This window comes from Sphaerodactylus townsendi, linkage group LG05 (assembly GCF_021028975.2).
Source record: "Sphaerodactylus townsendi isolate TG3544 linkage group LG05, MPM_Stown_v2.3, whole genome shotgun sequence".
Lineage (NCBI taxonomy): Eukaryota > Metazoa > Chordata > Lepidosauria > Squamata > Sphaerodactylidae > Sphaerodactylus > Sphaerodactylus townsendi.
Genome location: NC_059429.1, coordinates 137,784,228 through 137,797,118, shown reverse-complemented (window position 1 = coordinate 137,797,118; position 12,891 = coordinate 137,784,228). Strand labels below are relative to the sequence as shown.

Sequence of the window (12,891 nt, the reverse complement as noted above, 5' to 3'; positions counted from 1 at the left end):
CTTTGCATGAAGAAGAAGAAGAGGAGTTTGGATTTAAAGAAGAAAAAGAAGAGGAGGAGGAGGAGGAGGAGGAGGAGGAGGAGGAGGAAGAAGAAGAAGAAGAAGAAGAAGAAGAAGAAGAAGAAGAAGAAGAAGAAGAAGAAGAAGAAGAAAAAGAAAAAGAAGAAGAAGAAGAAGAGGAGGAGGAGGAGGAGGAGGAGGAGGAGGAGGAGTTTGGATCTATATCCCCCCTTTCTCTCCTGCAGGAGACTCAAAGGGGCTTACAATCTCCTTGCCCTTCCCCCCTCACAACAAACCCCCTGTGAGGTAGGTGGGGCTGAGAGAGCTCCAAGAAGCTGTGACCAGCCCAAGGTCACCCAGCTGAGCTGGTCACAGCTTCTTGGAGCTCTCTCCAGGACCCTCAGTGGGAGTGTACAGGCTAATCTGAATTCCCCAGATAAGCCTCCACAGCTCAGGTGGCAGAGCTGGGAATCAAAGCCGGTTCCTCCAGATTAGATACATGAGCTCTTAACCTCCTACGCCGCTGCTGCTCCTTATACCCCACCTTTCTCTCCTGCAAGGAGACTCAACGTGGCTGACAAGCTCCTTTCCCTTCCCTGAGGTAGGTAGGGCTGAGAGAGTTCAGAGAGGCCCTCATGGGCATAGTCAGGGTTTCAGATGTTCATGGACTACAATCTCATCAGCTCCCCAATCATTTTGATTCTGATGGGAATTGTAGTCCATGGACATCTGGAGAGCCACAGGTTGCAGACCCCTGGACTAGCCCACGGTCACCCAGCAGGAATGTAGTAGTGCCAGAAACACATCTGGTTCTCCAGATTAGAATCCACCTGCTCTTAACCACTACACCACACTGGTTCTAGGTTCCATCCCCCAACACCTCCAGTCAAGAGGACCAAGCAGTGGGGGATGTGAGCGACCTCACCCTAAGACCCTGGCAGCAGCTACCGGCCTGAGCAGACAAGGCTGTCTCGGATGGACCAGTGGTCTAACTCAGCAGAGGGCGCTTCATGTGCAGTTTCTTGAACAGAGGTGAATGCTTTGGCAGCTGCGTGCGTGGATTCTCCAGGACCCTCAGTTGGCCCACTGCATGAAACACGTTGCTAGACCTGAGGGAGCACAAGTCTCAGGCCCACTTCCAGGTTTTAAGAACATAAGAACATAAGAACAAGCCAGCTGGATCAGACCAGAGTCCCTCTAGTTCAGTCTCTGGAACCAGCGGAGAGGAGAAGCAGTGGAGAAGAAGACTGGGCCAGGAAGAGCAGAGTGAGCTCTGGTGTTCATTTTGGAGGGCTTTTCTCAAAGCCACATCTTTTACAACAGTGTATTTTAACAGGGGTTTGCAGGGGTTATCTCTTTTTTTCCTTGTAAGGCTACTGAGAGCTGAGGCTGCTGGGAGGTGGGGCTTAACAGGGCTTAACAGAGGTTCCTCTTTGTCCTGGGCTGCTCAGAGGTGGGGCTCCTGAGGTGAGTCAGTCTTTGGTTCAGTCTCTGGAACCAGTTTTGGAGGGCCCTGGGCTGAAAGGACCCCCCTCTGCCCAACTCCAGCCTCCCACACTGGCATCTCCCTTCCTGCCCACCATGTGACTCAATGTCCTCTATCTCTCTGCCACACAAGCCACAGCTGTGCACCTGGCCCCAGAGATGCTGGTCAGAGCAGGTGGCAGAGAGCTTGGGGGGTGGGTGCCAAGCAGGTGGGGAGGAGGGCACCCTGGCAGGTGGCAGGGCAGGCACACGGGCAGAAGCAAAGCCATGCTGACGCCAACCGGGACAGCTCTTCTGATGTTCTTATGAGGACGGCAAAGGGGAAAAAAGACAGTGGAATACTCTTCCTCTTAGTGTAGTGGTGTCTCCTTCTTTGGAGGTTTTTAAGCAGAGGCTGGATGGCCATCTGTCAGGAGTGCTTTGGTTGTGTGTTCCTGAATGGCAAGGGGTTGGACTGGATGGCCCTTGGGGTCTCTTCCAATTCTATGATTCTATGATAAAATGATTAAGAGGGAGGCAGGTGGGTCTGATACCTGGTTTGAGGCCCAGTTCTCCTTGTCTGTCCAGTCTCTGTGAGTGCGCACATACCACCACTGGATTTCGAGCGAGTAGGAAGGGGAGCCGCTGCCACGGAAGGAACACGCCATTTCCACGTCCTCACCAGCCCGGGCGGTCATGTCGTGGGGGGTCTCTGTGAAAAACGCTGCAGGAAAGACAAAGAGTCACACGGCAGCCAAGACAGGGAATCTGCGGCTCTCCCCTCAGCAACCGCAATTCCTGCCCCCACCCCAGAAAAGGTCGCCCGCCTGTCAAATGGCCCCCGCGCCTGAGCACTCAACAGCGACAGATGGGAGCAGATAATCACGTCTATCACCATCCCGTAAAGTTGCCAACTCCAGGTTGGGAAAGACCTGGAGATTTTGGAGATGGGACCTGGGGACAGTGGGGGACAGACTTCCGCAGGGCATAATGTAGGGGTAATGTAGGCCAATTGGCCATGCTGGCAGGGGCTGATGGGAATTGTAGTCCATGTGTTATCACTGAAAGTATAATCGCATTTAATCATATTTAATCGCATTGATTAGTCACTTATATTCAATAATCACGACACACTTATTCCTATGTTAGACTAGTTATTTGGAGTTACTTACTGTAAGAAAACCTCTAACTCTCAATCTGAGCTGATTGAAAAAGAGCCAAAAAACATGGATAGCTACACTTTCTGCTGATTCGGCAGACTCTAAAGGCACAGGTAAAACATAGCCTAAAACAAGCCCCTAACACATAACAAAAGGAGGCCTTTAAGCAGGGGCGTAACAAGGCAGCCCTGGGCAAACTGTAGCCCTGGGCAAAACCTGAGTTGGATGCCCCCCCTCCCCATGGGTGGCCACTCCACCACGACCAAATTTTTTTTTGCACCAAGACATTGGTGCCTATAGGGGGTGAAGTTTTTAGACATATTGGCACCAAAATCTCAGCATATCATCAGGAGACTGTCCTTATGCTACCCCCCAAGTTTGGTGAGGTTTGGTTCAAGGAGTCCAAAGTTATGGACTCCCAAAGGGGGTGCCCCCATCCTCCATTGTTTCCCATGGGAGCTAATAGGATATGGGGCTACAGTTTTGAGGGTCCATAACTTTTGCCCCCCTGAACCAAACTGCACCAAACCTGGGGGGTATCATCAGGGCTGTCTCCTGATGAGACCCTGAAAGTTTTGAGACTGTGCCTTCAGAAATGTCTCCCCCGCAGCCTGCAACCCCCATGGACAGCAATGCAGAAAACTCAATGCAGAACAAAGATTCTTGGGCAAATTTCTGGGATGTTCCTGCAGGGGGCGCATTTTTGGATGTATTGGCACCAAAATTTCAGGGTATCATCTGGAAACTGTCCTTATGGTACCCCCCAAGTTTGGTGCAGTTTGGCTTAGGGGATCCAAAGTTATGGACCTTCAAAGGGGGTACCCCATCCCACATTCTTTGCTAAGGAGATGGGGCTACCCTTTTGAGGGTCCATAACTTTGGACCCTCTGAACCAAACTGCACCAAACCTTGGGGGTGCTATCATGACAGTCTCCAGATGATACCCTGAAATTTTGGCGCTGATACGTCCAAGAATGCCCTCCCTGCAAGAACATCCCGAAATTTGCCCAAGAATGTTTGTTCTGCATGGGGAATAGGGGCACCCCTTTTGGGAGTCCATACGTTTGGACTCCCTGAACCAAACCTCACCAAACTTGGGGGGTAGCATAAGGACAGTCTCCTGATGATACGCTGAAATTTTGGTGCCGCTAGCCTAAAAACTGCGCCCCCTGCAGGCCAAAAATGGAAAACCACTAAAATACCCAAAAACAAACCCAGCACTTTGATGCCCCCCACAAGGTGATGCCCTGGGCAGCTGCCCACCTTGCCCAATGGGCATTATGCCAGTGCCTTTAAGGGTACACCAGACAAGCATTCAGACTACACTTATCTATGATTTTGCCATCTCAGTGCATTCCTCCTGTCAGATTCTGTGTTCTGCCATCCATCTAAGCGGGTGAAGAAAGGGGCACTGAGATGGGGCCACGGGTCGAGAAGCGTCGGGAGAAAGTTGTTCTAATAAAGTGGAAAATTGTTTAAGGATTGTCCTGTAATGAACCCTGAGTTTAACAAGGTAATAGAATGAACATGTAATAAAGAAACGATCGATCTATGGGACGTACCTCTCAGAGTCGCCAAAAGAAAACATCTTTATGTCAAAAGAATCATTAGCTTGACAAAATTATGTGTCTATACTGGAGGATTTTAAGTTTTGTATGTTATTCCAAGGTGTCAAGAGTTTTGTAATGTATAGGAATTTAATGACTTCACATGTGATGCTTTTCTATAAAAGGGACCGTCCCCAAAGCCGAAGTTGAGTCTTTCCTCCCAGGGTGCTATTGAAACCTGTTCCTCTCTAATAAACTGACTAACTTCTTGAAATCATTTTCATTGTCTGTCTCTTTGATTCTCTAAATCTGAATTGGGTAACTTATCCTGTTCCCTCTAACCGGGGTAACACGTGAACATCTGGAGCAGCATAGGTTGGCCTCCCTCGTATCTTCGCGACCGCATCACCCCATATGTCCCTGCACGGCCTCTCCGCTCGGTGGAGGCCAATTTATTAGTGGTCCCTGGCCCCTCAATGATGCGGCTGGCCTCCACGCAGGCCAGGGCCTTTACGGCTCTGGCCCCAGCCTGGTGGAACACCCTTCCTCCGGCTGTTCTGGCCCTCGCATGAGGACCTTTGGTGAGTTCGCGCCCAGGGCCTGTGTAAAACGGAGTTGTTCCGCCGGGCCTTTTGGAGGGACCAGCCGCTGAAATGGTGCCCCCCAGTTGGCCTTCCACCTAGGCCACCATCTAAAATGACTCGCCGCTCTCCTCCCTCCCTTTTTCTGGGGAGAATTCTTAAAGTGGGGTTGGTCGGACGCCTCTATATAGTTATTATTATTGTTTGTACCGCTGTTTTAAAGATTTTAGAAATTCATTTTATTTATGCTTTGATGTACACCGCCCAGAGCCCCTCGGGGATGGGGCGGTATAAAAGCTGAAACAATAAATAAATAAAATAAATAAATAATGCCACAGAGTCCATCGTCTGAAGCAGACCGTTTCTTCATGGCAACTGATGTCTGTAGTCTGGTGACCGTTTAACATTCTGAGATATTGTTAGGTCTTGGCTTGAAAATAACAAATGGACTCTTGATGCAGGATCAGTAGCCTTTATTGGTTCAGCAACAAGCACTCTGAGCCGCAAGAAGCCACTTCTGAAGATCTACATTCATATTTATCCCTTGGGTTTTGCTCCCCATTGCCCCCCCCCCTCCTGTTTTCCCATACAACGTGTGACACTGACAGCAGAGTGTGAGCAAGAATGTTCCTGAAAGCGCAGCAGAGATAGTCGGATAGCTTCCTGCTGGGTTCGCTCCTTCCTCCTCCCCCCTCCAAACACCAATCACACAGCTTCCTTTTATTAGTCCTAATTCTTCCCCCCAGCATTTTCAGTGTATGCCCCCTGGTATCTACATTTGCAAGCCTGTAGAATAGATCAAACGGAAGCAAGGTCCATTAACATGTTAGAAAGCAGATTATATTGCAAGCATAGATCAGTCCCCATACAGCGGAACCCCTACTCATAAGAATGTAAGAACAAGCCAGCTGGATCAGACCAGAGTCCATCTAGTCCAGCTCTCTGCTGCTCGCAGTGGCCCACCAGGTGCCTTTGGGAGCTCACGGGCAGGAGGTGAAAGCAATGGCCTTCTGCGGCTGCTGCTCCTGAGCACCTGGTCTGCTAAGGCATTTGCAATCTCAGATCAAGGAGGATCAAGATTGGTAGCCATAGATTGACTTCTCCTCCATAAACCTGTTCAAGCCCCTTTTAAAGCTATCCAGGTTAGTGGCCATCACCACCTCCTGTGGCAGCATATTCCAAACACCAATCACACGTTGCGTGAAGAAGTGTTTCCTTTTATTAGTCTTAATTCTTCCCCCCAGCATTTTCAATGGATGCCCCCTGGTTCTTCACTCCCTCTTGCAGGTATGAAACCCTTCACCCTTTGGCACCTCAATGACTGATGCCAGGAAAGGCAGGTGCCATTTCTGACAGATAGCCCCAGGCTCCACCTGGAAGGTGAAGACAAAGAGTTTGGATTTACATCCCCCCCCCCGCCTTTCTCTCCTGTAAGGAGACTCAAAGGGGCTTACAGTCTCCTTTCCCTCCTCCCACCACAACAAACACCTTGGGTGGGTGGGGCTGAGAGAGCTCCAAGGAACTGTGACTTTCCCAAGGTCACCCAGTTGGCCTTTGTTGGAGTGCACAAGCTAATCTGGTTCCCCAGATAAGACCCCCACAGCTCAAGTGGCAGACCGGGGAATCAAATCCAGTTCTCCAGATCAGAGTGCACCTGCTCTTAACCACTAGGCCACTGCTGCTCTCTCAGCCCTAAGTGGAAACAGGAAGGACCCTCAACGTGGCATCACCTGATAGAGCCCACCTCGCAAAACAGCCGTGCTCCCCAAAGGAAGTGATCTCTGAAGTCTGGAAATCAGTTGTAATTTGAGGAGATCTCCAGGCCCTGCCTGGATGTTGGCAACTTCAAGGGGCAGATTTTGGCACTTCCGGCCTTGACCGAAAGCAGGCGAGGGCATTTCTCTATCCCGTAGCCCTAGTTCTTGAAAAGGCACAATAGCTCTTTCTCCTAAAAACAAAGAGCAACTTAGACTTGGATGGATGACCACATTTTAGTCTGTTTTGAGTTAAATTTCATGGGGCAGCTGTTTTTTTTTTAAAAAAAACATTCCTCGGACAATTAAAAATCAGACCTGTCAACCCATTAAAGGCCCTCTAGTTAATTAGCTATCTTCTTTCAAATGATTAATCAATTAGCCAATTAAAATAAATACTACAGTAACTCAATGCAGGTGTTATCTTGAGAATATGCAATTAAGATGGCAATTGCTCTTGACTAAATAACACAGACAAGTCATTTATTGTTGGGAAAATCATCGCAAATGTGCTGCTGCCATTGAGGGAGGCACAGAGACGGGGCTCGGGGGCCATTCTCCCAGTAGGCCTCGCTCCGTGCAGGGGGTGTGTTTACTTCCGTCGGGTTAGAGTGACACGTACGCCTTGGCAGAGACGGGAAAGAGACAACTGTGTCTGCAGGAAGGAGATAGGGAGGGGGTGGCTCAGGTGGAAAATTTCTGGGGAAGATTTAGAGACTATAACAACAGCAAGCTGAACATGTGCCACAACAACAATCCTGCAAGGTAGTCAAAGGCATCTGAGATGGAAATCTCTTGAAATTATGACTGATCTCCAGACAGCGGCGGCGGCGGCGGCGGGAGCAGCAGCAGCAGAAGAAGAAGCAGAAGAAGAAGAAGAAGAGTTTGGATTTATATCCCCCTTTCTCTCCTGCAGGAGACTCAAAGGGGCTGACAATCTCCTTGCCCTTCCCCCCTCACAACAAACACCCTGTGAGGTAGGTGGGGCTGAGAGAGCTCCGAGAAGCTGTGACTAGCCCAAGGTCACCCAGCTGGCGTGTGTGGGAGTGTACAGGCTAATCTGAATTCCCCAGATAAGCCTCCACAGCTCAGGCGGCAGAGCTGGGAATCAAACCCGGTTTCTCCAGATCAGAGTGCGCCTGCTCTTAACCACTACGCCACTGCTGCTCTGAAGAAGAAGAAGAAGAAGAAGAAGAAGAAGAAGAAGTTGGATTTATATCCTCCCTTTCTCTCCTGTAAGGAGACTCAAAGGGACTGACAATCTCCTTTCCCTTCCCCCCCCCCCCACAACAGACACCCTGTGAGGTGGGTGGGGCTGAGAGAGCGCCAAAGAACTGTGACTAGCCCCAGGTCACCCAGCTGGCATGTGTGGGAGTGCACAAGCCAATCTGGTGAACCAGATAAGCCTCCACAGCTCAAGCGGCAGAGCGCGGAATCAAACCCAGTTCTCCAGATTAGAGTTCACCAGCTCTTAACCACTCCACCACGCTGACTCTCGGTTCCCCTGGAGAAAATGGCTACTTTGGAGGGGCTTAAACCCGGCTGAGGTCCTTCTGCTCTCCAATCCCAGCCCTCCCCAGGACGGAATGGTTCCAAGTGGATATTAGGGGGGAAAAAATGTTTGCCATGAGCATAGTTCAGCAGCAGAATCGGCTGGCTAGGGATTCCTGCGTGCGCTCCATATGCAGAGAAGCAGTCGGCTTCGGAGGTAAATCAAAGCCCAAACAAGCGTGAAAAGAATAAATGCAATTATCCGGAGCCCCACCTTCCTCCCCAAGCTGGTCCTGTTTCGAACATCAAAGGGAGGTGGTGTCACATGATGCCACTTCAAAGACAAAACTCCCCCCCCCTCCATTTGGCACCTCTGCTCTGATCAAGTGCGGCAAGTGATGGGCACCCCCCCCCTTCTGCTGCCCCTGAACAAAGCCCCCCTCTCCCCCCTCCCCCGTGGCAGATGGCTCCTTTCGCTCTCTTGCAAAACAAAGAACTCTTTGCAGATGGCATCAGAATCTTCCCGGCTCCTCCAGAGATCGTTGGTTCCACCATCCAAAGATGGTTGTGTCGCAGCCGGTGGATTGCTCTGGGGAGACAGCTACGTTGCAGTCAAGGGTCTGTCTTACTTTGGGACGGGAGCTCAATCCACCCCGGCCATTTGCCTCAGATTTTGCCATATGGTTTTCGAGCTTAGGAACAAAACAAAACAAAACAAAGGAATCTTCTGTTTTTTTGCTCCTTTGTACAAAAGTCTGCAGCAGCAAGAATTCTCCGCTAGCTGAGGCCCTCTCTACCTTGCAAAAGGGCTCCTAACCTTGTCTAGAGAGTATAGAATTAATTGGAAATGTTACAAGAAGGGGCTGAAGCTCAGAGATGGAGCGTCTGCTCAGAGAGCAGGTGGGTGCAGGTTAAGTCCACGGCAGCATCTCCCGTTTAAGAGGAACAGGCGGGAGGTGACGGGCCGAACCTCAGCCGGAGAACGGCCGTCAATTTTGAGAAAGCATTTTGCAAAAAAAAGGATGTTATTTTTCTTTCTTGTTTTTAGAACAGTAGAATAGTCTTAATGCAGCTTGATTTCATAAGTCTACCAATGGTGGCTTGCACGCAGCACAAATATTGTGTCTATAGGACATTATAAAAAGCGTTTTGGGCAGTAGTGCGATCCAAAAATTTTAGTAACAGGTTCCCATGGTGGTGGGATTCAAACAGTGGCGTAGTGCCAATGGGGCTGGGCGGGGCACGATGGGGGCGTGGCCGGGCATTCCAGGGGCGGGGCATTAATAATTTCTCTGTTACTGTAAAAAACTCTTACTGTAAAAAAAAAGTTCCTAATTTCCAGCTGGTACCTTTCTGTCCATAATTTAAACTCATTATAGCAAGTCCTATCGTCTGCTGCCAACAGAAACAACTACTTCTCCTCTAACTGACTGCCTGTCAAATACTTAATACTTAATTTCTAGAAATCAAAAGAAGGATACTTTCCTTAAACCAGGAACTTTACCATATTTCTAAAACATGTTTTTAAAACAGCCCAACAACAGGGAGAATTATCCCGTTTTCTACCTTCGCTAACCAGCCACATAGGAAACAACAGGACTTTATGATTTTTGGACCAGAAGGAATTTCTAACGGAAAAGGAGACCCAACTAGTAACCCCCTCTCGGCACACACAAATAATTAGTAACCCACTCTCAGGAGCTGGTTAGAACCTGCTGGATCCCACCTCTGCCCCAGATGTTGGGATAGACAATTTTCCGCTTGACGCCTTGGAGAGCCACTGCCGGTCAGAGGCTGCAGGTTGCAACCATGATCCGAAACGAAAGCTGCGCCATATCTTTGATTCGGAGCAACGGACGTAACGTCAACCAGCTTTTGAGCACGGATGTTTCGAGCAAAGCGTACTGAGCTAGAAGGATGACTGGCCTGGCTTAGAGGCGACAGCTTCACAAGGTGCAGGAGTCACCAAGAAGGATGCCTCTTTGCGCACCGGCTTTCCTGGCTCATCCATCTTTCCTCCCCCACGTCCCCTGGAGGGTTAACGTGAAGGGCCAGAAGCAGAATGTTAAAAAGGAGAGGCACAGATTAATCACAGATAATCGGCCATCTCCCTTCCGGAAGCAAAATATGGTTCCACTTCAGTTCCTTCTGCCTTGCTGTAACCTTTGAGGCAAGAGAAAACCTAATTAAGATTAGTCACCGGCTCTCCGGGCCAGGAATTCCTCACCGCACGTACAGAAGTACTTTGCAATCTCGGGGGGGGGGGGGAGAGATTCCCAATGGGTCTGTCTGCAAGCCCCTGCCTTCAGCCCCAGGCAGCCCAGACGACTCCAGAGGCAGGACACAACGCTTCTTTGCTCCTACGCACAAGACCAATCACTGCACTTTAGTGCCACGTCGAGAGTAGGGGCGAACACGACGTTTTTGTGTCCAGTAAATTTTGGGTTGGGGTTTTAAAAACCCAGACGTTTTCGGCTTTATTCAGCTTTTAAGGGACATTTTCCAACACTCAACATCGAATATTATCAGATAAAAGAGATTGTGGCCCCCTCCCCTGCCATTTTCCAAGCCCAGGTGGACCTGGGAAACAGCAGAGAGGAGTGGGAGATCTTCAACTGAATGCTGGACTCTCCTCTGCCCCCCCACAGCTGGAAAAGTCGAATCGTCTTTGGCTTTTTCGGCACGAACACTATTCGGTTCTACCGAATAGTCTTGGATTTTGTATTGTCGAAGGCTTTCACGGCTGGAATCACTAGTGTATTTTGAGTTTTCCGGGTGATATGGCCGTGTTCCAGTAGCATTTTCTCCCGACGTTTCGCCTGCATCTGGGGCTGGCATCTTCAAGATGGCGAAACGTCGGGAGAAAATGCTACTGGAACACAGCCATACAACCCAGATAACCCAAAATACACTAGTCTTGGATTTTTTAAAATCAGTCAATTAACCTCCCCTCTTTAAAAAAAAGCTGATATAGAGCTGGCAGCCTTCAGGTGGTGGCTAGAGATCTCCTGGATTAAAACTGATAGCCAGGCAACAGAGATCAGTTTCCTTCTTTGGAAGGTGGGCTGTATGGCATCAGTTCCCCTAAAAGCCATATGAGGGTGACTACGCAAGGGGATCAGGAGGCGCTCCCTCAGTGGTGGGTGGAAGGACAACTAGTAAAACAGCCGCTTGATGTGACATCATTGGGCCCCACCCAATGACATCATCACACCCTACTCAATGAGTCTAAAGAGGATGAGAACCTGGCAAACTGAGAGTCCCCCCCTCCCCATCACCATAAAATTTCCGGACACTGGCCTGGCATTATGTCAAGACTGGTTACACAAAGACAGCATGGTATAGTGATTAGGACTGTCCGATTAGGGCTGGCGAGACCTAGGACATTTACACATGCAATACTTTACCCCACGGCGGTTTGCTTCGCAGTGGGGTTTCCCCGCATTTTTCTGTTTACTCTGTGAAGTGTAGGGACAGTCGAGCTGAGCCGCCATTTTGCACACATGCACACTCACACACACACCACTTTCTTGTGGTTTCAGAAACCTTTGTTTGGGGAAGTTGCCCGCCACCATTTTTTAAAAAGAATTTTACATGGCTTATCACTCTTGTGATAGACCTATAGCATTATTTTTAAAAAAGATAAGCCCTTCTAACCCTCCTAAAAAGCTGGCCCAAAGAACTGCCGCTGGGGGCAGGGAGAAATGGGGAAACCTGAAGGAAGGTGGATGCGTGCTGCTGTTCTTCGCTCCCCCTGCGAAGGGAGGCGGAAAGTTGCACTTCTGCCTATTTCAGAAACCACACAAGGATGCTGGTGTGTGAGAGAGGTGAGTTCTGAAGAGAGGGAAACACGTGTGTGACCAAGAATCAAACCCAGAGAGAATGTAAGAACATAAGAACATAAGAACTAGCCTGCTGGATCAGACCAGAGTCCATCTAGTCCAGCATTCTGCTACTCGCAGTGGCCCACCAGGTGCCTTTGGGAGCTCACGTGCAGGAGGTGAAAGCAAGGGCCTTCTGCTGCTGCTGCTCCTGAGCACCTGGTCTGCTAAGGCCTTTGCAATCTGAGATCAAGGAGGATCAAGAGTGGTAGCCATAGATCGACTTCTCCTCCATAAATCTGTCCAAGCCCTTTTTAAATGTACACTTCATGTGAAGGACCACAAGCTCTAGATTCAAATTCCAACCCTGTCTGTGGTTCACTTACTGTACCAGGTTGGGAGAAGGATGACACAAGTCGATTCCGCACTTGGGTTATCAACCTAAGTTCGAGCTGCATTCGACCTAAGTGCTCCGCACAACCACTGGGATCGACGTGGTTTTGTACCAGCTTCGCCCCGTGTAACGGTCAAATTTCCTACTCCAGTTGGGAACTACTACTTTTTCAGGGAACCACGCTCAAACTCAGCTCGATTCCAGTAAAGTGCGGAATCTCTGGTGCCAGGAGTCCCCCACTCAGCCAATCACAGCTGAGTGTTTTGGGCATGCGTACAGCTGGCCAATCAAAAAACGCCACCTTCGTCCCTCCATTCCTGTGGCAGTTTTTTTTATAACATGCGTGGGGATAGATGGAACATGGCCGTAGAACAGTAGCCAATTGGAACGGAGCGGCGAAGAGGCACAGGATGATTCTGCCCTCCGAGCTGAGATCAAGTTGGTTGCAGTGGGGAACAACAATGGCTTCAACCTAGGTTAGTACCCTTCTCAGGGAACTGGGTAGAACCTATTTTACTCATGTGTGGAATTGCCCATTGACATATGACAAGGATGGGCAGGACAGGGAAAAATGTACTAAATAAATAATGTATTTATCCCGTCCTTCTTCCAAGGATTTCAGTGCTCCAACCATGGCACTCGCACTATATCCTCACAGAAATCCAGCGAAGTGTGTGTG

The 12,891-nt window shown here is 49.6% G+C and overlaps 1 protein-coding gene across 3 annotated transcripts in view; it reads right to left on the bottom strand.

Moving 5' to 3' along the window:
• VSTM2L (V-set and transmembrane domain containing 2 like) overlaps nt 1-12,891 on the bottom strand; it is a 150,719-nt gene that overhangs the window by 62,976 nt on the left and 74,852 nt on the right. For all 3 annotated transcript variants that reach the window (XR_007244570.1, XR_007244571.1, XM_048497124.1), the window contains exon 2: nt 2,019-2,188. Coding sequence is in view for 1 of the 3 variants with exons in the window: in XM_048497124.1 (XP_048353081.1) it covers nt 2,019-2,188 (170 nt within the window). In the remaining 2 variants the exon portion in view is untranslated. The remainder of the gene's footprint in view (nt 1-2,018; nt 2,189-12,891) is intronic.